The sequence below is a fragment of the Globicephala melas genome, chromosome 3, assembly GCF_963455315.2.
Source record: "Globicephala melas chromosome 3, mGloMel1.2, whole genome shotgun sequence".
In the NCBI taxonomy this organism is placed as follows: Eukaryota; Metazoa; Chordata; class Mammalia; order Artiodactyla; family Delphinidae; genus Globicephala; species Globicephala melas.
In genome coordinates this window covers 91,183,502-91,209,913 of record NC_083316.1, presented here as the reverse complement: position 1 = coordinate 91,209,913, position 26,412 = coordinate 91,183,502, and the positions used below count along the sequence as shown (strand labels likewise).

At 42.6% G+C, this 26,412-nt stretch overlaps 1 protein-coding gene across 7 annotated transcripts in view; it reads right to left on the bottom strand.

Moving 5' to 3' along the window:
* The window catches only part of MCC (MCC regulator of WNT signaling pathway), a 464,937-nt gene that overhangs the window by 108,090 nt on the left and 330,435 nt on the right, over positions 1–26,412 (bottom strand). For 6 of the 7 annotated variants that reach the window (XM_060296098.2, XM_060296099.2, XM_060296100.2 and 3 more), the window contains one exon: positions 6,422–6,535. In XM_060296098.2, coding sequence (XP_060152081.1) covers positions 6,422–6,535 — 114 coding nt within the window. Of the gene's footprint in view, positions 1–6,421; positions 6,536–8,480; positions 8,544–26,412 lie in introns of those variants that run through there. The other variant, XM_030869891.3, reaches the window with a different exon arrangement.

Here is a 26,412-nt window from a genome sequence, read left to right as displayed (position 1 = left end):
TTATCTTATTCCACAGAGGCCACTGATCTTTAATCATCACATTAGTCTCAGCTGTCAAACCTAAGGGTATTATAAACTCCATTCTTGAAAAATGCAATGCCATCATTCATTCGTTAACCCTCTCAACCATCGTGGGAAGAGGGTCGGCACCGCTCCCTTTTAAAATACGCTAAGAAGTTACGCTACTTTCTCAGGGTCACACTGGATGGATCACCAGTAATACCACCCAGGATATTTCTACCCTCATTCGAAGTCCTTGCCCAGGTTCTCCTGAGGGGTAGGGTGGGGAACCAAGCCAACTAAACAAAGAGGCTCAGCACAAATGGAAACGTCATTGACAAAACCAAACAGCTAGAGCACTGTACCGAAGAGTATAAACAAATAAGGAAGGAATTGGGGGAGGGAGATCCTAGCAAAGAGAAGGCATCCATACTACCTCTGTAAGTATCTCATACAAGAGAAAGATTAAAGAAAACACTCTCTCCGTTACATTTAATGAAAACTGTATTTGTCTTCTTCCTAAAAGTCAAGCCGTAGAAAGTTCAGAACACTTGCTATCTAAAGATAGAGAGCTGAGAAATGGAAGGTGTACTGTATTACTGCTGACCAATTTCAAAGGGGCTCAGAAGCTTGTTCTGATATATCTCCTTCTGTAGTACTTTTTAAAAATGCAGTTACTGAAAATAATTGTTGGTATTAAACGCAAAGAAAATATGCTGAAAGCATCAAATCAGTACCGTATATAACCTTCGCCACTCTCCCACCAGGCTGTTCCCCCAGAAGGTGTTTAGTGTTGGTGCAAATCGCATGCGCAGGTCTGAGCATCTGTTTGATTTGGGAGGGTAGATACTTAAACCAAATTAACCCGTGCCCTATTCCCCACCCTCTTTGAGATCCCCAGGGCAGCCCAGGGGACTAGTACAGCTATGGATTCCCACGAAACCTAGATTCATACCCTGACTTTAGGTGCTTTCTAGCTCCATCATCTCAGGCAAGATATTCAAATTCCCTAAACCTCACAATTTCTTCATTTGTAAATGGGAATGTTAAGGTTTTCTCATCACAGGTCATTATGAGAACTCAGTGAGATAAAGCATGCGGAATGCTTGCTATACTGCCTGGCACAAAACAGAGCTAAAGAAGTGTGGCGATCATCACTATTGTAGGCTAATAGTGGCACTCTTCATCAGATCCCCCAGGAAGCTGTGATGGACAGACTCCAAGTTGACCATATGATCCCTGTGTCTCCTTGGTGTGATTACCATCTCACTGAATCTGGGTGGGACGTGTGACTGCCTTTAACTAACACAATGTGGCAAAGGTGATGGGATGTCTCTCCCATAATTGCATTACATTATATAAGACTGTCTTGCCAGAAGATTTATTCTAGAATCTTTCTCTCCATTGCTGGCTTTGAGGAAGCAAGCTGCCATGAATTCTACAACCACAGAGAAATTCTGCTAATGACGTGAGTGAGCCTGGAGGTGAACTCTTTCCCTGTTGAGTGTCCAGACGAGCGTGCAGCTCTGCCCACACCTTGACGGCAAACTTGCAGAGGACCTAGTTAAGCCATGCCTGGGATCCTGATGCACAGGAGATAATAAATGTGTAAGATAATAAGTGTGTGTTGTTTTAAGCCAGTAAGTTTGGGGCAATTTGTTACGCAGCAGTAGGATGCACATACAGAAGCTCTTTGCCTTCCCTATCACATTGGTATTGGGGGTCCTTTACTTAGCTCTTCCCTTCCAATCACTATTAAAACTCCACCGACTTTTGCCCATGTATAATGAGCCTTCTTTTATTCAACTAGTTCTAGTATCACCATTAATAATTACTCAACAGATTATGAAGCTCTCTTTGATTATTTCTGATGAACAAAAGCACCATTTATATTTTACATTTTAATCATAGCTCTGTAATATTTAGAGAGCTGGTAAAACTTACTAAAGCCACAGACTATACATTTATACACAAACTTGCTCTTCCACCATCTGGTAAAGCCTCAAACACGAATCACTTACCAAGGCATGTAACAGAGAAAGCACGGCACAGACACTTCCTTGCATAAATCTCATCTTTATAAAAGGTATAAGCCTGGCAAGACTAACCTTTTTATTTTCATGTTCTTTCCTGGGTCCCAGCATCTGAACTGGGAAGACATTTCCAGTGAAAGGAAGAGTAATTTTTAAGTATATTTACTGTAAGTATACAAGCAAGAGAGTCAACTAATGGTACTGTGATGTAACCATCAGGGGTAAAACCAGCCAACAAAATTATTACATGAGATTATCTTGACCATAAGTTAAGTCAAAAGGGAGCTGAATCAATCCCTGACATAGCAGACAAAAAGTTTCCCATTCTCCTCTTATCATCCCCTGCACAAGCTGCTCTGTCTTTGAGACTTAAATTTTAACAAAAACCTTCCTGGTCATCTTTTAAAATCCAAGACTGGGGTACATGCCAGCTTCCAGTTAAAAGCACTCACAATTTCTTTTTCCTAAAAGAAACATTCTCACCAAGCAGGACTATTAACAATGGCTGGCTTTACACCAGCTTAACACCATTCTATTTTTTCTTTAATGAAAAAATAACTACTTTCTCAAAAAACAAAAAACACCTTAAGAAACAACAACAAAGCATTTAGAAAAGTTTTAATTCACCAGAGTCCAGTATAAATATTATAATGCTGCCTTTCCAGTTTTTTCTATCACATTTTTGTTACTTTTATGATCAGAAGGAAAATGTAAAGTTTTCATCCAAGTAAAAATTGAAAATTTCTGTCTCTGTAACATCCTGTATGAGGAAAGAACACTGGTAGCCTTGTCTTGGCTCTGGGGCTGGCTGCTCATTTGACCTTGGGTAAGCAAGTTAACCTCTCTGGGTTGCCTGTCAAATGTGGAAGTAGATGATCTCAAGTACAAAGGGTCTTTCCTCTCTACTTGAACAGTCTAAGATTATGAAACATGAGTTTTCAAAACCTGCCATAGGTCATTCTAGACCAATGACTGGGGCAGCCTCGTTCTTTTAATCTCTCTGAATTCCCACACAAATATAGAGAACCTACACATCAAAAGCAAATGCTTAGAGATAAGGTATCCTCCTGAACAACAAAACAGAAGCAGGTAGGGACAAACCAACAGCATCCACAAGACCTAAATGGTGTCTGTGTGGGCAGAAGCAGAGGGAAGAAACAAGACTGAGGGACCCGACAACTGGAAAACCTCAGAACAGCCAGTAAGTATATACAGGAAAGTGAGGAGGGCCAACTGGGAGGGGTTTTGCCTGAGCCAAGAGTGAGTGAGCAAGGGGCCCACAGTAAGATCTGAAGGGGCTAAGGCAGCTAGTCCCTATGAACTTTCAAGACCGGCCCTAGGACTCTCTGCCAGGAGGAGAAACTGCTGGGAGTAGGATCAAAATTGAACAGGATGGGGTAATAGAGACAAGGGAAAGAACAGATCGAGATAGAAGCAGGTGAGGGGAACAGAGCCAGGAAGTGTCGGAAAGCAGGTTGCCATATTCGTGAATACAAGGAAGCTCTATGAACTTAAAAAGGCCATGTTCAACTCTGCCTCCTAAAGGTTCAAAGAAACTATTTTTCACATAAAAATGAAAAACAGAACAGTATTGAGGGCAAATCCCACATAAAGGTACAAGAAAGAATGAAAAAAAGGGGAGAATAACATCCCTATAAACCATGAAAGCATGCCACAAAATAGAGAACCTCTCTCCCCACAAAGAGTCCCAAACAGTAGACTACTATTTCAAAATAAGCTAAAAGACTTGAAAAAGATGAAATGACATAAAACATGGGAGAACATAATTCAAAATTAGAAAAACTCAGAAAGAAGGTAATAGAACACACACACACAAAAGAAATGAAATAAAAATGCAGAAATATATGACTAAGCCAGAAGGCACACAGGAGGGGATAAATACAACATATAAGGCCTAAGAAAAACAGAAGATGGAGAACAGGAAAAACAAGGTAAACAGGGAGAGATATAAAGGATTTGAGATAGTGACAGATATGGAAGACAGGCAAAGAAGATCTAAGATATAAATAATAAGCATCCTTGAAGAAAAAGAAAAGGCAAGGGAACAAAACTAATATTAAACACTATAATTAGAAAAAACTTCTCTGAAATTAAAAAAAAGATTACAAAATATAATCAGAAGAAAACACAGCAAACATGAGAATATCAAACCAGAATGATTAAGAGTTACTCTAGCAAAATTACTGGAAGGAAGTAAAGAAGGGAGGAAGAAAGAGAGAGAGAGAGAGAAAGTTGTATTATTAACAGACTTTGAGAGCAACACTCCATGCCAAAATAGAATAAAGAAACATATTCAAGTAAAGAAAAGATGAGTCAAGGGTTTTAAGGCAGCAAGAATGCCTTTCAAGTAAGAAGGGCAGAGACATATTGTTATTAACAAGCAGAAAGTTGGTGAAGATTATTCCCATGAGTCCTCCCTGAGGAAATCTACTGGAAAGTAGCTTCCGGGCATTAAACAAACAAACAGAGGGATATTGACATAAAGACCATGGTAAACATGAAATATATAATTTACTTGTAGAAGACTAAATGAGGACTAAAAGAAAGTCTAAGATGTAATGGCCACAGGGTCAGGCAGTATGGATATAGTACAGTTGCAAAAAACTGGGAGAATGAGGAAAGTATAATGAAAAAAAAACTTTAAAAAATTCTTCTCAGTAACTGTATTTGTTATGATAGTATTAATGTTATTATTTTGAGACTGATTGTATATAATATGGAAGGAAGCAAATGAGTAATTATGGAATATTCTTATCCAATCATCCTCTGTAAACTTCAGAACCAAGATGTTTAGTGTGAAAAGAAAGGATATACAAATAAAATACAGAAGCTAAGTAAAAGAACCCTGTAGTCTGAATTTAAATTGGAGAAATTATTATGAGCTCCTAAGGTATTTTATCTTAAAATGTATACATACATACATATGTGGATAAATAAATAAGTAAATAAAGAATTTCCTGGCTATGTTTATAGAAGAGGCCTAAAAATAATGACCAAACTAGAAGCAATAAGCACCCTTAGCACCCAGATTGCAGTCTGGAAATACCATTTTCTACAGAGAAAAACCAAGGCTACATGGAGAATGCTTAATTCCAGTTTTGGAGTGAGAAATGTACTGGATGAGCCTGGAGTAAGTACTAGGCTCCTGTCAAAAGACTCAGGAGCCAACTTGAAGAGGTTCTTACTGGCCAAAAATAGTATACTTTGAGTTTCTACAAGGAAAATAATTACAAAGGACTGAAACCCAAATATGTTAAAATCCCTAAGTTCATCATATTTTAAAAAGTAACTGGGGACTTTCAGAGGATCATAAATAATTCATTATCTTGAAAAATGTTAAATAAATCAAAAGCATGAAGCAATGATTCTGCTTTTCCTCTGTGAACTATACCATTGTTTCAATACATCATAGATGATGGGAAATGTCTCTATAAAAGCACTTCAATTAATAACTGAGAAAGAAATGGTAGAACTAAAATATCATGATTTTGTAAAGTCTTGATGAATCAGTGAACTTGGGCATTGAGTATCAAGACAGCATCAAGACAGCTGCTAACGGGCTTCCCTGGTGGCGCAGTGGTTGAGAGTCCGCCTGCCGATGCAGAGGATACGGGTTCGTGCCCCGGTCTGGGAGGATCCCACATGCTGCGCAGCGGCTGTGCCCGTAAGCCATGGCCGCTGGACCTGCAGGTCCGGAGCCTGTGCTCCGCAGCGGGAGAGGCCGCAGCAGTGAAAGGCCCGCGTACCGCAAAAAAAAAAAAAAAAAAAAAGATAGCTGCTAACATCTCAGAAGGCAAGACAACCAGATACTATGTGCTTCCCAGTGGAAAAACAAATACCCTCTACAGTCTTGCCAGAGGGACTGGCCATGAATCTGACTGGTCCTCTGGATCCAAGGCCATTCTGCAGGGAACACAGGGGACAGAGGAACATGCCGAACTGCACCATGGGTGAACAATCAGCAACATCTGGACTGTGGGAAACTCCACAGGTCAAATGGCCAGCTTTTAAAAGACTAAGTATAAAGCCAATAAAGAACGGAGGGAAAACCTGTGGATTAAGAGATTCAAAGGAAACACGTAATTTTTAAACAGGCAAGACAAAACTCCACTGTCTAGGGACATACAAACTCCAGCGATAAACCGTAAAGAAACAGAAAATATGACTATAAAAGCCATGTGGGGAGGAAAAGTGGGATTGGGATGGGACATAAGGAGGCACTTCTGGGATGACTGTCAGGTTCTAATTCTTGACCTGGACAGTGGTCATGAGGGGGTCTGCTCATCAAACCGTCATTTGTTTTGTGGAGATTTCCATATGTTTCATCTTAAAAAATAAAGCAAAAAGAACCTTTCCAGACCCCTTACCTGTGCCTTGGCCAATTTCTTTTCCAGAAGGTCCCGTTCCCGCTCCGTTTGCTGCAGACGTTTATTAAGCTCCACTATATCTCCCTTGAGTGATGCCAGGGCTGCCAAGTGAAGCTGCAGTTATGGGAAGAAAGGAGCACAAGGTTAGACCCTTCGGCAGAAACTCATTTCCTTCCCTTCATTTCCTGTAATTAGTGTGATCGCATAAAAATAGGTATCATCTACAATGGGACATTGGGTGATATTAATCTCAGGGGACAATGGACAGAAATCAGGTGTGTCACAGGCAAGCTGGATTATCTGGTCACCCTCAATGTAACAGGGAAAACACTGTTATGTGTGGGCAGTAGGACCTAATTTTGGATTGTCTAATAAAAATAGAGAGGAAAGCTGCTCATTCTAAGGGCTTTCTCCGAGTTACTCAGCAAGGATGAGATTAAGAGCTGGTGTGGACTGCCTGATTCTCAAGAAGCAAGGAAAAGGCAGGACCAAATTAGCTTTTACCTTTGGGAAAATATGCGAGTTGAATGGGGCAATTCAATTTTTTTCAATTCAATCACCCATACTGCCGCATGTCCAGACGGACCAAAAGGCTGAGAATTAAGAAAAAAAAATGGGAGAGCTCATTGTGTCCGATGTTCTCCTCCTCAAGTTGATGCATTAATTTTCTTGCCAGCTCCTCCTTCCTCATTGTTCCCCAGACAGACTAGATTGACCAGATGATGATGCTTCTGTGCAAGCAGGCCTCTCAGAAACAGAACCGGAACTCTGATAAATTATGCTATGGCGAGAGAAACCAAGAATGCATCGCTATACCTTTCCCCAGCCAACTCTCTCAGGGGAAGCGGAGCAAGAAAGAACGTTCTTCAGCAGATTAACAAGCGTATCACGCACTTCCAGGATCTCAACCCGCTCAGCTTTCAGGTTCTGCACATGGAGCCTGGGATGCACACATGTCTACCACACATGTGCCCGCTGTGGCTTTGCAGGTGGATGGCTGCGACCATCCTTAATATCTGTTCAGCCACGGCTCCTGGAGCAGCACCTTCCAGCCTTCCTTGCCCTCTGAGTCACTACTTCGCTGTCTTCACTGTCAATCCCAGGTGGAGCTCAGATCATCCCTGAGCTGAATTCCACATGACACTTGGGTGAGTGATGCCAATCAGAGCAAACCCTCCCTCTTTATAGGGTTTCTGTATAGCGTCTGCCAAGAGGATGTAAAGTAAGAAGTAAATAAATTTGATCTTTCAAGATGTACACAGTGCAGCGCCACACAACTCCACTTTGAAGATTTTAATTTCAGGTTTAGAAAGATGCTCTTTTCTGCAGCCTGCCCCTCCACACTGCGTGGAGGCTGGGAGGCTTGGGGGAGGGTGAGTAGGCGAGAAGGAGACATAGGGCAGGGGCTAGGGTTTCAAAGCGGTTGTTTGTGAGACTATCACAGCAGTGACTGGGACTTCACTTAACTGCATCGGGGCTGCAAACCAACAGATCAACAGCCGATTTGCAATCAGGAACGCTTGTAATTTAAAAAAGGAAATGTCAGGCAATCTGGTGGTATTTGCCTTCTCATGTAGGGCTAGGCCCCTCAGAAAAGGTCACTTTGGGTTTCAGATACAGGGTTTCTGTGATGAATTCTCAGCACAAATACCACAGTGTTCCCATTGTATAATTTTTTGGAGGCAGTTTTGCTCCCAGCGTGGGGAGAGGGACACAAATTCACTCCCTTACATAGCTGGGTTGCCCCTTCTGCCTCTGAACTGTCAATCTGAGAATGTTCCTTTAGCAACAGACACTGTGGTCTGCTATGCTATTATGTCTGGTCTTGGGAGAAGACCCACCACCTGACCTCTGACAGGAAGGATGAAATACATGGAGAGCGGACATGTTCTTTAAGATATATAGGAGCAGAAACAAGGATCCCAACTATGACAGCCTAGACTGGCTTCCTCTCTCATCCATCTCCCATCCTACTTCTGGGGGAAAGGGCTGCCTGCAGGGGTTGGGGGAGAATTTCGGGGGAAAAGCTGACAGAGGAGACTATATACTCCATACTGACCTCATGAACTGGGCCAGATGGGGAGACACACAGAGTGGTTATTTCCATCACAGTACAGGGCAGAGGGGTCCAGGCTGGGTCACATCCTATGGAAGACAGCCCTGGGCCCAGAGACGATAACACCAGCACTCCGGATTGCCAAAGGATCCATCAGATGTGCTTGTGGGGCAAGTCCCTTTCCTTCCCTGGATGGAAGATGCCTATCTATCAAATATGAATTGATCAGTTTTTCTTTTTGTTTTTTAAATTAATTAATTATATTTATTTTTGGCTGTGTTGGGTCTTTGTTGCTGCGCGCGGGCTTTCTCTAGTTGTGGCGAGTGGGGGCTACTCTTCGTTGCGGTGCGTGGGCTTCTCACTGTGGTGGCTTCTCTTGTTGTGGAGCTCGGGCTCCAGGCACGCAGGCTTCAGTCCTTGTGGCTCACGGGCTCAGTAGTTGTGGCTCGTGGGCTCTAGAGCACAGGCTCAGTAGTTGTGGATCACGGGCTTAGTTGCTCCACGGCATGTGGGATCTTCCCGGACCAGGGCTCGAACCCGTGTCCCCTGCATTGGCAGGTGGATTCTTAACCACTGCGCCACCAGGGAAGCCCCTCAGTTGTTCTTAACTTGAAGATTCCTTAAGAATCTCATGAATGTGTTGGGCCCTTCTCCTAGAGGAGAGTATAAACTTGGTGCTTATGCATGTGTTCCACCTAATTAAGATGATGACACACCCTGGAATCCATCTATGAACTCCGAACTAAGAACCATCTAGACTAGACGCCAGCTCTGTGATGCCCCCAAGTTTTGCAGATGGTGTCAAGTGTCATAACCACAGATGTCTGAGTGGAGGAAAGGCCCTCGGCATGTGGCATCTCCCACTTCCACATCTGTGAGTGAGGAATGAAACCCAGAGATTGACCTGCTCACTCCAGGTCCCATGGAGAGCCTAGCACCAGAACCAAGGTCACCATGCCCCTTCCTCACTATGCAGTGTTGTATGTGACAGTGATTTTCAGGGGTTTTTTTCCTGTGGATGAAAACTTTACTTAAAATGTTTGCCTCTGATTATAAAAATAATGAGTATGTAACAGAAAAATAAACTGGTAAGTTGGCATTCTAACTTTTTGGTGGTGGCCTTTGGGTGGTTTCAAACTCTTCTGGGATACTTTCCTGTTTAATACTTTTTTTTTTTAAAGAGAAAGAGGCTTTTGTATTAAAAAAAAAAAAGAAGTGTTGTCACAGTGTTTTCTGCAGGTGAAGGCTGTAGCATAAAAACTGTAAACGGTTATTATCTGTCCCTGCTGCATCTTCTTTCCCTGTCCGCCAAACCAGGTGCAGTATACACTTGTTCCTTAGTGTCACTGACAAGTACTCAGCAGAAGCTAACTACAAAGGTTGGGACTTGCAGTGTGGAAAGAAGTTTGCCCGCAAGTTGAAAGACGTGTTGCTGAGAATGTGTCTGACCGACTCCTCTCTCATTCCCACAACTGAGCACGGGATGAGTCGTGTTCTCACCGCAAGGAAGAGTGGACACTCCCTGCCAGCTTCAGCTCCGGAGCTCCCCTGTTCCACCTTGTCAATCACCCAGTACTCAAGAGCTGACTGGATCTCCTTCTTTTGGGGTTTCACCCCCCTCATTCTGGCAGACCTGGAGGTATCCCTGCAAATTCAATAGCTAGGGAGTTTTCGAGCAATGCTACAAGTATTATGACGGAATCTGTGTAGACCTGTGTCAAGCCCAGCATTAAGAAAATAAGAGAATAGAGGTCTTTCCGGGTGATTTTTAAAAGGAGTGACAGTGGGTTTAAATCCTGGAAAGAAAAATTTACCACAGCAACCAGAACTGTCAACTATCTATAATAGAAAAATTATATTTGCATCATTTTTCAGGATGTCTTTACTTATATTCTGGCTTCTGAAATGTCCTCTACCTTGAGTCAGAGCTTCAGACACATGAACCTCGAAGTACCATTAAAAGATGTTTCACTAACCAAAGAGAGAGAAAATATATGACGTCTGCAGACTGTGCTGGTCTCTTCCCAAACACACTTTTCGCTTCATGCTCAGGAACAAGACCTCGATTTTTCATTGGTCAGACTACTGTTCAGCTAAAATATCCCAGTTCCCAGCCTCCCTTGCAGCTGGAGCTAGGTGTAGCCATGTGACAAAGTTCTAGCCAAGGAGACAGAAGCAAAAATATGTGGAAGTTAAAAAAAAAAATATGTGGAAGTTCTGGGAAAATCTTTTTGAGGGAGGTCATGCTGTTTTTCTCTTCCTCCAGCCTTGCTGCTTGGTATATTAATGTGATGGATGGAGCTCCAGCAGCCATCTTGCTTCAGAAAGATGAGGTCCACACTGTAGGGAGTGGAAGGTGCCTGAATCCCTAACAACCTTGTAGAGCCACCCTACTAGCTTTGGACTGCCTGACTCCAGACTTCTGTAATAGAATAGCAAGAACAGACCTCCGCTGTATAGACCACTATTATGTTGTGATACGCTGGCAAATGAAGTTGATGTGAGCCTAATTTATAAAGAATCAGATAAACCTGGGTTCATGTCTCATTTATGATACTTGTTAGTGATTTGTCTTTGGACAGCTGATTTAACTGGGTTTTTTGTTTTTGTTTTTTGCCGTACGTGGGCCTCTCACTGTTGGGGCCCCTCCCGTTGCGGAGCACAGGCTCCGGACGCATAGGCTCAGCGGCCATGGCTCACGGGCCCAGCCGCTCCGCGGCATGTGGGATCCTCCCAGACCGGAGCACGAACCCGCGTCCCCTGCATCGGCAGGCGGACTCTCAACCACTGCGCCACCAGGGAAGCCCTGGTTTTTTATAAATGGGTGTTTTTGCTGTCGTAAAGGCAAAATGAGATGGCCATCCATAAAATGACCAGCACAGTGTCTGAAACCAAGTAAGCATTCAACAACGTGCATTTCCTCTTTCCCAGCCAGGTTTTAAGTCAGCAAGTTTCAAGTCAACAACCTTCTCAGATGAAGCCTCACTACAGGTAGTGAGAGGTACATCCAGGTGAGGAAGTAACACAGTCCTGTCTTGGAGCAGCACACTTCCTGGGGGTTAACAGCACAGGAATGAGAGGCCTTAAGCCTTGGGACTTCAGCAGAAGTCCCAAGGCTTAAGGAGCTGACTGTCAAGGCTCTTAATTCTCTGTGAAATTTTAACCCAAGGCTTCAGCAAGGTTGGGATGGGACCATGACGCTTCCTAATACAACTTTGGGTCTAGCACGTGAAGGATATAAATCCATGCATACCTCGTATTTCTGGAGATAAAAGATACTAATTCCCTAGGCTGTTCTGCGCCTGGCTTCACATTCATTTTACAGCGTGTATCCAAAGGAAAAGTGAACCACCTGGAAATTTGGCTTCAAGACAACTGTCAGAATGGTGGCTATTTTTGGATGAAACATTACTTGACTAATATTTCACAGTTCAGCTGGCTGTAAAGACAAGCCTGCGGAGCCTCTGAGAGAGAAGGTGTCCAGCTGCCGGGAGCCCGGGTGAGGATCAAGCAGTGCCTTTGTGACGGTCTCTCCTGGTGGCTGCTCCTGGGCTATGTGGATAGATGTGCTTCCCGTTACCGACTAGCCATGAGACAAAGGGCGTCACACTTCTTAGGATGCCCTTCTAAGCCAGCAGCCCAGTGACTCTAATGAGCCCCCAGGAGCACCACTGTGTACTTATGGTTATAAGATGCTTCTTTATCTTGCTATTACTGGCAATAAAAACAATGGAACAGATGCCGGTGCTTTCCTGATCGCTTGGCACCCTCCTATGCATTATCCCACTGGGTCTCCATCACACCACACCTCCGTGGCCTACAGGGAGGCTATGATTCCCAGTGTGCTGAGGAACAAGTACTCTTCCCAAGGGCCACAGCTGTTGAAGGGGTCCAGAACCAGAATCGAGGCTGCCAAACTCTAGGCCCACCATTTTACTCATCTTTCTGGGACTTGGGTCTGCTCTCTTACAGCACTGCCTTCAAAGGGACCAAAGGCTTCCACAGCCACACCTGAAACAGAGGAATGAGTTCATCCCCAAGTCTCCATCCAGAGACCATGCAGTACTAATGGTGACATGGCTGAGCTAGGCTTTTCCACCTTGTTGGCAGGTAAGCTCACTCAGAGGAAACTGTGCTTGTTCTCTCTCTCCCTGTACTTGGTCTGGCTACCTGAGATGCTCCTGTAGGCCATGCACTGCCAGGGTACCTCTATTTCCCTCCCACCAGTGATGATGGGAATGCCCATCCTGTCCTTCTAAGTGGGCCACTTGCCCTCCAGCTGCAAAGTACACAACATAGTTCTTGCTTATATTTGAGTGAGACAATGGGTAGTGCCAACTGCTTCCACTTAGTGAACTGTTCTCTTCCTTAAAGGGGAAGAAATAAGGGCAACTAACCTTTACTGAACACATAGTCTTTTTTTTTTAGAGACTTAAAAATATTTATTTAAAAATAACATTAATTAACCCACTATATGCTGAACACACACTCAGGCTCTGCACTAAGTGCTTTCTACACTTTACCTAATTCAATCAGCTACAGAGTCCTGCAGAAGAAAGGACACAACCCCAGTGCCAAGCTTTGGGAATATTCTAAGAATTCCAGGCAACTCGATAGTAGTAAATCATAACATTAATAGTTACCATTTGCTGAATGTTTAACAGGTATCAGGCACTTGGGCTAAGCACATTTCATGCAGTACCTCATTTAACCCTCACCGCAATGCTATGAGACAGGTATTATCACCTCCTTCTGACCAATGAGGAATCAAGGCACAGAGGAGGGATAGGAAATCAGCCCAAGGGCAGGGAACTGATAAACAGTAGAAGACATATTAACACACACACACTCCATGCTCTAATCGTCTCTGCTATGTGCTTTGCTGGTACTTCCAACTCAACATGCCACTGCCCTCCTGGCTTGCAGGATACACATGTGTGCATGTGTGTGCATGTATGTGGATGGGTAGGAGGATGTGCACACTGGCAGAGGCCGGGACAGGGGGTGAAGCAGAGGGCAGTGAGAGATGGCAGGGCGAGCCCTCCAGTGACAATGATGAAGCTGGCGGTGGCTCAGCTCAGTGTCAATTTGGAGACTCTCTTTAACTTTCTGTGCTTTTTCATCTTTTTGAGAAGGGTTTGTACCAGATGGCCCCACCCTGAGTTCTGTGCTTGGGGCTCTTCATACTTTATTTGCCCACTGGTCCCAGAATGGATTTGCTGAAGCTCACTTCCCAAGGAAGCTTCATTTATATACAGAACTGATCAGCAGCAATCTCTCCCCTAGAAATTTAAAAAGCGCTCAGAATCACACATAACCTTACGGCCGGCGAGGGAATTCAAGAACATCTAGTTCAATTTCTTCGTTGTAAAGGCATTAAACAGACTCAGAAAAACAAGGCTCATCAGATTCACATTTCCTCATTCCCTATCCAGAGGCTTCCTGTTCTCCCATATGGCAATCCAGGAGCTCCTGGGTAGTGAATAAATGTCTATATCCAGCCTCATCCTTCGAAATAGCAGGAGACATCTGTACACGAGAAAGCAGCCTCATTCAGCTTCCCCTGCAAGACTCCCCCACACGCCGGGTGCTCTAATTCAGATACATAAAGAACAAAATCCCTGGCAAAGGGGGAACGTTCCTTGCCAGATGGACACAATCAGGCCTGTTCAGTGGCTTCCAGGACTGGAACATTCCTATTTACAGCTAGAATTCCAGCTAGGGGCACCTACTGTGCAATATTTCAAGAAAGGATGTTCACAGCCTTGAAACGTAAAAACTCATTAAACACCATCTACAAGATTGCCCCGCTGCACGCTAATCACTTTTTGCTGACCTAGACCAACTCAGAAAACAGGACCTTTTCGTCTTTCATTTTATCTGATGATTTCATTGGTCAGTGGTCCCTGAGTTACTTTTTAAACCTCCACTGAAGTTCAGTTGTCAAAAACAGCACTCTAAATCCCCTTCAACGTGGTAGCACTAAAATACCATCCAATAGACAAAATGATCCCGTCCAAGAGTGCCTGATGTAGGTGATGGTGCCAAATCACAAAGCAGGACCCAGGTACCAACTGTGAAAACAGCAACACCATCATCCCTAGCACCCACCTAAGGCAAATGGCTGGGAGACGGCTCTCAAGGAGGGGAGGGGTCCAAGACTGATCCTCCCAACTCTGAAGATAACCCTCAATCCCACTCCATCTTCAAAAATATGCTCCTCTAAAAATAAGCCACACTGAATTTGTACATTGCCTTGGGTAGTATGGTCATTTTATCAGTATAAATTCTTCTAATCCAAGAACAATGTATATCTTTCCATCTGTTTGTGTAGTCTTCAATTTCTTTCATCATCCTATAGTTTTCAGAGTACAGGTCTTTTGTCTCCTTAGGTAGGTTTATTCCTAGGTATTTTATTCTCTTTGATGTGATGGTAAAAGGGATCGTTTCCTTAGTTTCTCTTTCTGATCATTCATTGTTAGTGTATAAGAATGCAAGAGATTTCTGTGCATTAATTTTGTATCCTGCAACTGTACTGAATTCATTGATGAGCTCTAGTAGTTTTCTGGTGGCATCTTTAGGGTTTGCTATGTATAGTATCACATCACCTGCAAACAGTGACAGTTTGAATTCTTCCCTTACAGTTTGGATTCCTTTTCTTTATTTTTCTTCTCTGATTGTTATGGCTAGGCCTTCCAAAACTATGTTGAATAAAAGTGGCAACAGTGAACATCCTTGTCTTGTTTCTGATCTTAGAGGAAATGCTTTCAGCTTAGCACCACTAAGTATGATGTTACCTGTGGGTCTGTCATATATGGCCTTTATTATGTTGAGGTACGCTCCCTCTAAGCCCACTTTCTGAAGAGTTTTTAATCATAAATGAATATTGAATTTTGTCCAAGGCTTTTTCTGCATCTACTGAGATCATCATATGATTTTTATTCTTCAATTTGTTAATGTGGTGTATCACATTGATTGATTTGCAGATATTGAAAAAAATCCTTGCATATGAACTAGAACAAATATTTTAAAAATTTGTCGGAAACACAAAAGACCCCGAATAGCCAAAACAATCTTGAGAAAGAACAACAGAACTAAAGGAATCATACTCCCTAACTTTAGACTATACTACAAAGCTACAGTAATCAAAATAGTATGGTGTACTGGCACAAAAAAAGACACACAGATCAAGGGAAGAGAGCAGAGAGCCCAGAAATAAACCCACGTACTGATGATCAATTAATTTATGACAAAGGAGGCAAGAATATACAATGGAGAAAAGACAGTCCTTTAAATAAGTGGTGCTAGGAAAACTGGATAGCTACATGTAAAAGAATGAAATTAGAAAATTCTCTAACACCATATACAAAAATAAACTCAAAATGGATTAAAGACCTAAATGTACGACTGGACACCACAAAACTCCTAGAGGAAGACATAGGCAGAACACTCTTTGACAAAAATCATAAGCAGTATTTTTTTTGATCCCTCTCCTAAAACAAAGGAAATAAAAGCAAAAATAAAAAAACAGGACCTAATTAAATTTAAAACCTTTTTCACAGCAAAGGAAACCACTGACAAAACAAAAAGACAACCTACTGAATGGGAGAAAACCTTTGCAAATGATATGACCAATAAAGGGTTAATATCCAACATATATAAACAGCCCATGTAACTCAACATCAAAAAACCAAACAACCCAATAAGAACTGAATAGACATTTTTCCAAAGAGAAATGCAGATGGCCAACAGGCACATGAAAACATACTCAACATCGCTAATCATCAGGGAAATGCAAATCAAAACCATAATGAGATATCATCTCACACCTGTCAGAATGGCTATCATCAAAAAGAACACTAATGTCGGGAAGGATGTGGAGAAAAGGGAACCCTCGTACACTGTTGGTGGGAATGTAAATTGGTGCAGCCACTGTGAAAAACTGTATGAAGGTTTCTCAAAAAAGTAAAAATAGAACTACCAAAGGACACAGCATTTCCATTCCTGGGTATATATCTGAAAAAACCACAAACACTAATTCGAAATGATACATGCACTTCAATGCTCATAGCAGCATTATTTATACTTGCCAAGATATGGAAGCAACCTAAGTGTCCATAAATAGATGAAGAGGTAAAGAAGATGTGGTACATATATACAATGGAATACTACTCAGTTATAAAAAAGAATGGAATTTTGTCATTTGCAGCAACATGGGTGGACCTAGGGGGCATTATACTAAGTGAAATAAGTCCAACAGAGAAAGACAAATACCATATGATATGACTTATACGTGGAACTCAAAAAATAAAACAAACTAGTGAATATAACAAAAAAGCAGCAGACTCACAGATACAGAGAACAAACTAGTGGTTACCAGTGGGGAGAGGAAAGAGTGTAGGGGAAATATAGGGGTAGAGGATTAAGCGGTACAAACTATTAGGTATAAAATAAGCTACAAGGTTATACTGTACAACACAGGGAATAAAGCCAATATTTTATAATAACTACAAATGGAGTATGACCTTTAAAATTGTGAATCACTGTATTACACACCTATAACTTATATAATATTATGCATAACTATACTTCAATAAAAAATAAAAATGTCACATAATTTTTACTGGAAATGATATTAGCTAATATGTGGACATGTGTTATGTGCTATTGCTATATTTAAAGCATGTAACATGCATGTACTTTCTTAATTATTCTTCACATAGCCTTTGGAATAGGTACTGTTGTTAACCCCAATTTTAAAGAGGTAGGAATTGAGGCTTAGAGGTTCAGTAACTTGCCAAACTAGTAAGTGGCAGAGCTAGAATGAAAACCCTTGTCAGTCTAACCCCAGAGCCTGGTTCACAACCATGCCTCATGCTTTGCAACAGAATACCCTAGCACTGCTGAGATACCTTCATGAAATTATTGAGAAGATAAAGTCTCAGACAGAGAGTTCTTTTTATAAGAGGGGAAAAAGCACAACTGCAAAATTAGCATGAGGGAAAAGGTATTAATTCTTTAAAACTTCCAACATTTTGAGAAACACAAGACCATTAAGCTGATATCAGACCCAGGAAAGCAGAGAAAAATTAATCTCCGGATATGTCCATACCCGATCGATGAGGGAAAGTTAACAAGGGAAATATTGAAGTGTAGGTGAAAAAGCTCTAACTAAACAGTACATGGGAGGAAAGGTTATCTTAACTGATAAATCTTAAAAAATAAAAAGTCTAAACAGAATATTATATATATATATATATATATATATATATACACATACACACACACACACACACACACACTTTAAAATTTACTATACAATAGTTGCTGGTAAAAACAAGTCACAGCATTTTCCACTAATAAATTCTTACTTTTTGTGGTGTTATTTTCAAGGGAAACCAAAATTACATGCAATACAAGGATATTTGGAAAGAAACACAAACAAAATAAAGACACAGCAATAACCTGTCAGCATCTGCTTAAATTTCAAGGTGGGTTGCATCCTAATGGCACATCATGAAGGAGATCGAGATGTAACAATTAAATCCTGCTAATCAGAAGACATGAATATTTCAGTGTGTACTAAATACTGATGTGATCCCTGAGGCAGAAAGTCCCACAGAGAATTATATGAACAGGAGTAAAAGAATTCCTTGACAAGGTCTGCATTGTTCATAAATTTTTATATTGATCCAATTTAGTAGGTATCAAATTCTCCTTTCTAAAGAAACCAAGTACCTTTAATGGTGAAACACTCCATAAACTCTGCAGATCAGGAAAAACCAAGGTACTTTAACAGCAATAGTTGAGTGCTTTGGAAGTTCCCTATTTTTTACTGGATTGAGGACAATGTTTTTTTCTTTGGGAAAACAAGTAAAGACTTAGATTTGAGTGTGTGTGTGTGTGTGTGTATACATATATAGATACATACTTACACACACATACATATATTAACACACACATATATACATATGGACTTTCTATGTATACAGAACTCAAGGCACATGATCTCAAGTCTTTTTATTTAAGCACAGGAGACAGCCTAGATGTTGACTATTGAGATATTCAGTACAATCATATTCAAATGTATTCCCAACATTTGAGAGAGATTTTCACATGCACTATTTCTTGTAAAGAAAATCCCTTTAAAATGCTTGATGCCATAAACAAGCTCCCATTTCAGGCAAGTCTCAGGCGGGCCCTGGCTTCTCGTTCCTCACCATGGGGCTGCTGACTGATGGGCCATTTCACCACTCACTGCTGCATCTAATCCAAAGCACCAGGAAAGGGTAGAAGACACATTTCAAATCTACTCAATGTTCTCTCCCATCAGGGGCCCCGCTGACTGCTTCAGAGAACAGTGTGCTTAGAGAGAAGGAAAGGTCTGAATCTTCTCTACTTTCCAAATCACTTAACCCAGTCAATACTAGACCCAACCAGGACTTGTTCCCTGAAAAGGAAGAAAATGAGAGAGGAAGAAGAGAGAAAGTGATGGGGAAAACATAGTTCAGTTAAGGACACAGGCTTTATAACAAAACAAAAACAAATAAAAACCCCAGACCTGAGTACTAGTTCAAGCTTGGTTAAGTTGTTAAAAATTTCCAAGCCCCACTTTACTCACCCTGTAATGACAGCCAACCATACAGAACTGTAAAAATTAAATGAACATACTACAGGTAGCTCACTCGAACACAATGCTGCCTGGCAGAAAGTTAACCACAGTGACTGTTGTCATCTTAATTATCGTGATCATCATGCCATGCCTTCGTGCTTGCTAAAAAGTATCAAGATAGGGGCTTCCCTGGTGGCGCAGTGGTTAAGAGTCCGCCTGCCGATGCAGGGGACACGCGTTCGTGCCCCGGTCCGGGAAGATCCCACATGCCGCGGAGCGGCTGGGCCCGTGAGCCATGGCCGCTGAGCCTGCTCGTCCGGAGCCTGTGCTCCGCAACTGGAGAGGCAAAAACAAAACAAAACAAAACAAACAAACAAAAAAGTATCAAGATAACTTTGGGCCTTAAAAGTGTTGATGGGCTACTTTCCTATCTCCTTGTTTACACACACCCTGATTAAACAATCAGAATGACTCATCATTACCTTGAGACCCAGCTCACATTAGTCAGAGTGATCTACACTTTGCCTGCCTTTCAACATGTGCAATTGGATCAGCAGCTCTCTACATCCTGGCTGGGCCTGCAGGGAAGCAGGTAAACACATTTATCCTCAACAGCCTAGAAACTAGAGGAGGCTTACGCCCAGTCTATACTCCCCACCTCCTGGCTCCTCATAGCACAAGGTAAGAGAGGGTCAGGAACCAAGTGGGACACATACAGTGACCCCAAAATGAACTTCCAGAAAAATGTATCTGAAGACAGAAGAGCTTAGTGTAAGCAAGGATATGCACAAAGACCTGTTCATGACAGTAAAAAAAGAAAGAAAAAGGAAAATAGTGGTTGAATAAATTGCATGATATGCATAATATACCATGTTGCCAACAAAATAGAGAAATATATAATTAATGTGGTAATCATAACTTCCCATATGGGTGCTGAGTCAATTCATTCCGGCTGCTTTCCACCTGTCCCCACCAACCACCTGGAACAAGTTTTCCTTCTCCCCTACTGCTCCTCTAGCCTTTCACTCCTCTTTATTTTTCATAACACTTATTACTCCCTGACAATATATCATACAAGTTTTGTGTTGAGTCATTCCCCCATGAGGCTATAAGTTCCAAGAAGGCAGACATGTCACGGAACTAAGGAAATAGCCAACGAACAAGATGAATTGTGCCTGGTACATGGGAGGACTTCAGACAGATTTGTTGAATGGATAAATTTAGAAAATTAGAAGATACAGATAAAAGAACTTACATTATCCTTACCCCTACCACCTAGAGATATCTGTCAAATATTTTTCTATGTGTAAATAGAAGTAGCTTATAAAATAAAGTAAAAATAACTTAGGTGAAACAATGTCCAATGTAGTACTGTCCTCCATACTTCGAACTCTCTGAATAATTCACTGTATCGTTAATATCCCCTCTAGGTCACCAAATGGCTACAACAGTTCTCCATCCCCCAGTGGTCCCTCCAGGATGTCAGTGTTTCGGTTTTTTGTTTTTTTTTTTGATACATGGTACTTAGGACCAAGCACAATACTCCAGATGAATTCTGGCCAGCACACTTCTATGTGCCAGGGACCATGCCAATTGCCTTATATGGGTTTTCACTGAATTCTCACTCAACAAGATAGAAGTAATTGTTACTTCATTCTGCAGATCAGAAACGGAGGCACAGTAAGTTTCTCTAGTACTTAAAACCAGAACCTCCCCAGCTGACCTACCCTATTCATCAATACTGCATCTCATTTACCATGGGTATCCAGGGTCAAATGTTTTCGATCACATGATCTGACGTGGCCCAGGGAGAGCATCTGAGGATCCAAGACCGCGGACTTGGATGGCGCTCAGCACCAGACAGTTTCTAGCAGTGCCGCACAAACTGGGAACAGCGCTGGCACCAGAAGGGAGCTGCAGTGAGATCCCCTGTACTTGCTCTGTCAGTGCCCAGCGCTGGAGACAAGAAGCACGGTGCAGGTGAAGGGCAGGGAGAACTCTGCGGCCAGACAAACCCAGAAAGACCCCGTTCCCGTAAATGAGCCAATAATCCACCCAAGCAGGTGTGCCCCCCACCCATCTGCCAGTGCCGGCCAGGCCAGCGCCTGGGGAGTGTTTCCCAATCCCTCGCCAAATCACGAAGATGTCACAACTGCAGATGAAAGACGTAACGTGAGCAAGTGAGCCACAGACTAGAACAAAACACTGTGGTTTGGGTCCAGCTTGACAGCATTCCGGCTCCTTTCCTGTAAGGAGCTGCTCTGAGGGTGAAGGCACCCTACCCTCCCACTTGGCCTCTAGAAACCACAACACAATATGAATTCAAAAGGCACCTGACAGCTCAGCATTATTTTAATAAACAAAGCCTCCCTTTCTCCCCCCTCTACCTACAAAGAACACGTTTTATCACATGTGCCTTGACAACTTTCTCTCTTACAAATTGATTTATTCCTCTTTCCTGCTCCCTCCATTTCGCCAGGCAAACTCTGAAATGCTTAAGTACAGTGGAGGGTGTGGTAGAGCTCACTGCAGACGGGGAAGCTGAGGACAACGTGAGGTCTCCTGCATGGGTGTTCACCTCCACCCCGCCGCTGTCGTGGGCCTGCTGTAACGCCCTTGGAGGAGAAGCAGGAGAAAGGATAAAGGGGAGGCCACACCGGATGGCTGATGAAACAAATTCCTTTGGGTGGAGATAGTATCGGTCGCTTCTGCCTTTCTCTACATGGAGGGAGCCCCCAGTGGGGAGACACTGTCTTTGGGCCTCTAGTGCACAGCCCCCAACAAAGCCAAGCACAGTCTGACCTCACTGAAGGATGACGGCAGAGATAAACACGCTGGTTGCTCAGGAAGGTGGGGAGCTTTGGGGCAACCAAACAGCACACACTCTCCTAAGAGGAAGATGTTTTCTCATCACACAGTTTGGATGTGGCACTGCTTTCTTCCCAGCATCTAGGTTCATGTGCAAACTAAACTCTTCCTGTGCTCGCAAGGGAGGAACTGCATATTTTCCCAAGCTCACGAAGTGCAACCTTAATCATTGGATCCAAAACACCAGAGAAAAAGAGGTGACACCTAATCCTGGAGTTTCCTGCACTGTCTACACTCTCCCCAGCACCCCTCCCTCTTACCTCCTTAGAGACATGGCACTAGAATGCAAACAGGAAATTCCCTAAAGCTGCCCCATTTTGTTTCCTGTAAGCAGAAAGGCAGTGTACAGAGAAAGTATTAAATATTCCTAGGCTGTTTAAGAATTAAACATTTCTAACCTACATAAAAATATCAAAGGAAATCCTAAATCTGGCAGTGACTAGAAATACTGCCGTTTCAACAACACAAAACCAAAATTGACTCAAACTATTAAAGCTCAGCTTCGCTGCTAAAGAAGTTGATACTGTCAATCACTAGGCACAGGACTAAACACAGGGCTGGAAAACACAGTGAGCAAGCTTTTGCCTGATACTCAGAAGCCATCTCCTCAGAGGCCTGAGTGGGTTGCCCTGTTCGTTTACCCTGCTGTCAAGATTCTGAATGCTCGTGTGGGTCATATTATACTTTAAACGCAAACACCACTCTGAGATGAGTAAACAAGGATGACAAACTCCAAAGACTCTGTGAGATGTCTTCCCGTCAGTCTTAATCCAGGCCATCATTTATTAAAAAAAAAACAAAAAAAAACTGACCTTAGCTTTGGGCTCCCAGAAAAATATCACAAATGTGAAGCAGGATTACTTAGCTCCAAGGCAAGAAGGATGAAAGCAAATTAGCACTGGCCGATAGGCAAATGACGAGCTCTTACACTGAGGGCAGTCACCAGTGTACCCAGTCCAAGATAATGAGTTTACATTTCAGCTTGAGGATTCAGGTTTGCTCTCAACATCTCTCCTGACAGTGGAGCTTGTTGTGTCTTCAAAGGTGCAGGAATGCTATGGAATTTCTCTCCGGGAAAACCTTTCAAGACAGGGGCCGGTCTCCTGTCTCCGGGCTAATGTGGGTACAGTCCTGCCTGGGAATTTCGTCTACTGCCTCTCGAAATTCATTCCAGTCTGATGACTCCCTCATTTTACACCAATAGATGTGCCGGGCAAAAACGGTGAGTCAACACTCAGATTATGGAGGACGTTTCTTCTCATGTGGCAAAGGAAAACAGAGGTTATTTCAAGGGAGGCAAGGGCACCACAGAGTAAGCTTTTTTGACTTGTTCTTGGCCTTTTAAAACCCTGGCAATCATGCTCTGGCTAACAGAGCAACATTTCCAGAAGCACACGATCGGAGCACTTCGTTCCTTGCTGCACTGTGGCCCCAAGAGCTGTGGCGTTTACATACCTTCAGGGCCAGGGCTACCCAGAAAATGACTGCAGTGGAACTGGATGTTTATTTCAAGTGACTGATACATAAAGGATTAGCTCCACTTCACCCCATATAGTGGGCTAGAGAGAAAGGGTAAAAACCACCACCTTAAATTTGCAATGGAACAGGTCTCAACTCCCTTTTGACCTTTAAAACAATCTTTCCTGAGTCAGAGAAACCTAATCTACAGCTACCAACTTGCCCTTTCACTGGCCATCTTAAAAGAAAGTAAAATTGTTCAAAAGTTGCCTACTGGGCTTCCCTGGTGGCGCAGTGGTTGAGAGTCCGCCTGCTGATGCAAGGGACATGGGTTCGTGCCCCGGTCCAGGCAGATCCCACATGCCGCAGAGCGGCTGGGCCCATGAGCCATGGCCACTGAGCCTGCGCGTCCGGAGCCTGTGCTCCGCAACAGGAGAGGCCACAACAGTGAGAGGCCCGTGTACCGCAAAAAAAAAAAAAAACTAAAATAAAAAAAGTTCCCTACTATCTCAAGATTTTAAAAATTAGAAATTTATCTCATCTCATTCCAGATATTACATTCTTTTGGGCAACAGATTTATGTTCACGAAAAAAAAGTGGGAACCTATCAAATCATTTCCTGGGGAAACAAAGAGCCTGAGAGTCTCCTTATAAAGCAAGGTTAAGTTGACTTTTTTTCAGTGACTCCACATACCTAGTGCAGTATAAACCACGGGCTCGCCGCAGCAAGCAGACATGCAGCTTCTGCACTGTACATGCTCAAGTCAACGTGGCAACTAGACAGCCTTAAGGAACTGATAACTCAAATGAGGAGTGTCAGAATTTGGCTGAAAAGGTGCTCTTTTTTCTTAATAAATTCCAGACGTTAAGAGTAGCTATCCATCTAGAGACCAGTTCTTTACATAATCTGTTCTTTAAAACCTTCTGAAAAAATGTAATTGTGTTTCTTTCTCCCACTGCATTTTATGGACAAAAAGGCAGTTATTCATGTACCTCAAAAAAAAACTTAAAAAAATTAGTTATTCCCCATAAGTTAAACGATTTCCACAGAAATACATTAATGGAGTATATGGAATGATAAATCTATGCTATGAAAGATGATAATAGAAAGCAGACCTCGCCTATGGTGAGTTCAAATTCCAGAATATATCATATGCACAAAACTCTTGTGGTTTATGGAATTCTGCATCTCCAAGTTTGAATAGTGGGTGCAGGCCACAGCTTTTCTGATGTGTCTTTTTTTTTTTTTTTTTAATATATTAAGCCTTTCCAACAAGTGGGGTGGGGGAAGGGAAGAAGTAGGCAAACAGATTGGGGGTGGGAGGGGTGAGCAGGGCAGGGACGAAGATTTGGCAAGGCTAATACCATGCACTGCCTTTTACCCCTTAAAGTCAGTATAGCAAAGATCCCCTGAATTGGGGCTAGACCAGTAGCAACAGCTTAGGCAGGCTTCAGACCCCATCATATCCACAGCTCTCCTGCAGGCATCCGATAGAAACAATCATGTAAAGATGGTGTTGGCTAAGAAAACAGAGCTTTAAGACAAGCTCCCTGTGGCCCCCGCATCCCCCAATCCCTTGCCCCAGAGCATTCTGAATAGAAATTCTGCACCTGCCACAGTCCACACTACTCTGCTATGGGAGAGGGGAAGAGGAGACACTGATGTGCATCCCTCTTGCTGTTTTGTGGGGAAGGAGGAAAAGGGAAAGGATAAAGGGGAAGGAATTCAATCCAAAGGGCAGAGGGAAAGGGGAAATAGAATGGATATGCCATACACATGGAGGCGGCCACTAATTCTGAAGGAAGCCAAGAAACCCAGAAGGAGAAAGGAAAATATGAGAAAATAATTACAGGAATTAGCATGATAGGTTTAAAAAAATGAGCCTGTTGGGGAAAAAAAAAACCCAAGCTCATAGATACAGAGAACAAGCTGGTGGCTGCCAGAGGTGGGGCGTGGGTAAAATGGGTGAAGGGGGTCAAAAGGTACAATCTTCCAGTTATAAAATAAGTATGTCCTGGAGATGTAATGCATAGCATGGTGCCTACAGTTTATAATACTGTCCTGCATATTTGAACGTTGCAAAGAGAAGAGATCTTAAAAGTTATCATCACAAGAAAACAAATTCTGTAACTGTGTGGTGACGGACATTAACTATACTCATTGTGGTGATCATTCCTTAATATATACAAATGTTGAATTATCATATCATACACTTAAAACTAATATACTCTTCTATGTCCATTATACCTCAATTTTTTTTTTTTTTTGGAAAAAAGGCCATTTGAAAGACTTCTTTTCGCAAGACAATTCCTGCACCTAAATGTGACAAGCCTTCATCTTGCATCACCGCCTGTAACGCCATCCCCACAGTCTCCCAGCCAGCATTCCAAGGAGGAGCTTGCATGCTCAGGTAACTGGGTGGAGTGGACCAAAAATCAGCTCAATCAGCTCTTTTGTTCTCAAAAAAGAACTCTCTCATTCAGATCCGGTCAAACTGTTTAGGTGCAGAGCCAAGGGGTTAATGTTCAAGTTCAGAAACTCTGTACGGGTCACATTCTGGCCCTGCGGAGACACAAGGGCGGGTTTCTTAAAATGCGTCGACTTGCCGTCCTCCAGATGATAGGTCACCTTTTGAACTACTGGGGGATGACCTGGGAGAAAAATAGAAAGCTTTGCAGCCAGGCACTCCAGTGTGAATGTAGGGAACAATCAGAGGGCTGTCTAGAAAACAAAATGCCTCATTTTTTTAATAGTAGCTATTCAGGTAACAAGAGGCAATTCAGAGATGGCCAGCAAAGCACAATGATTGAGAGATCGGCATAAATGATACATTTCTATTCTGCTCCAGCATTTATGCACTGCACAATTTCACTTTAGTCAAATAAAGTACTTTCTTCTGGGGATGGCAAGTACGTGATACTATGGCCATAGCTACTATAATAGAATAAGATGGATCTACCCCACAAACATCAACTCCGATGTAAAATTCTCAGGAT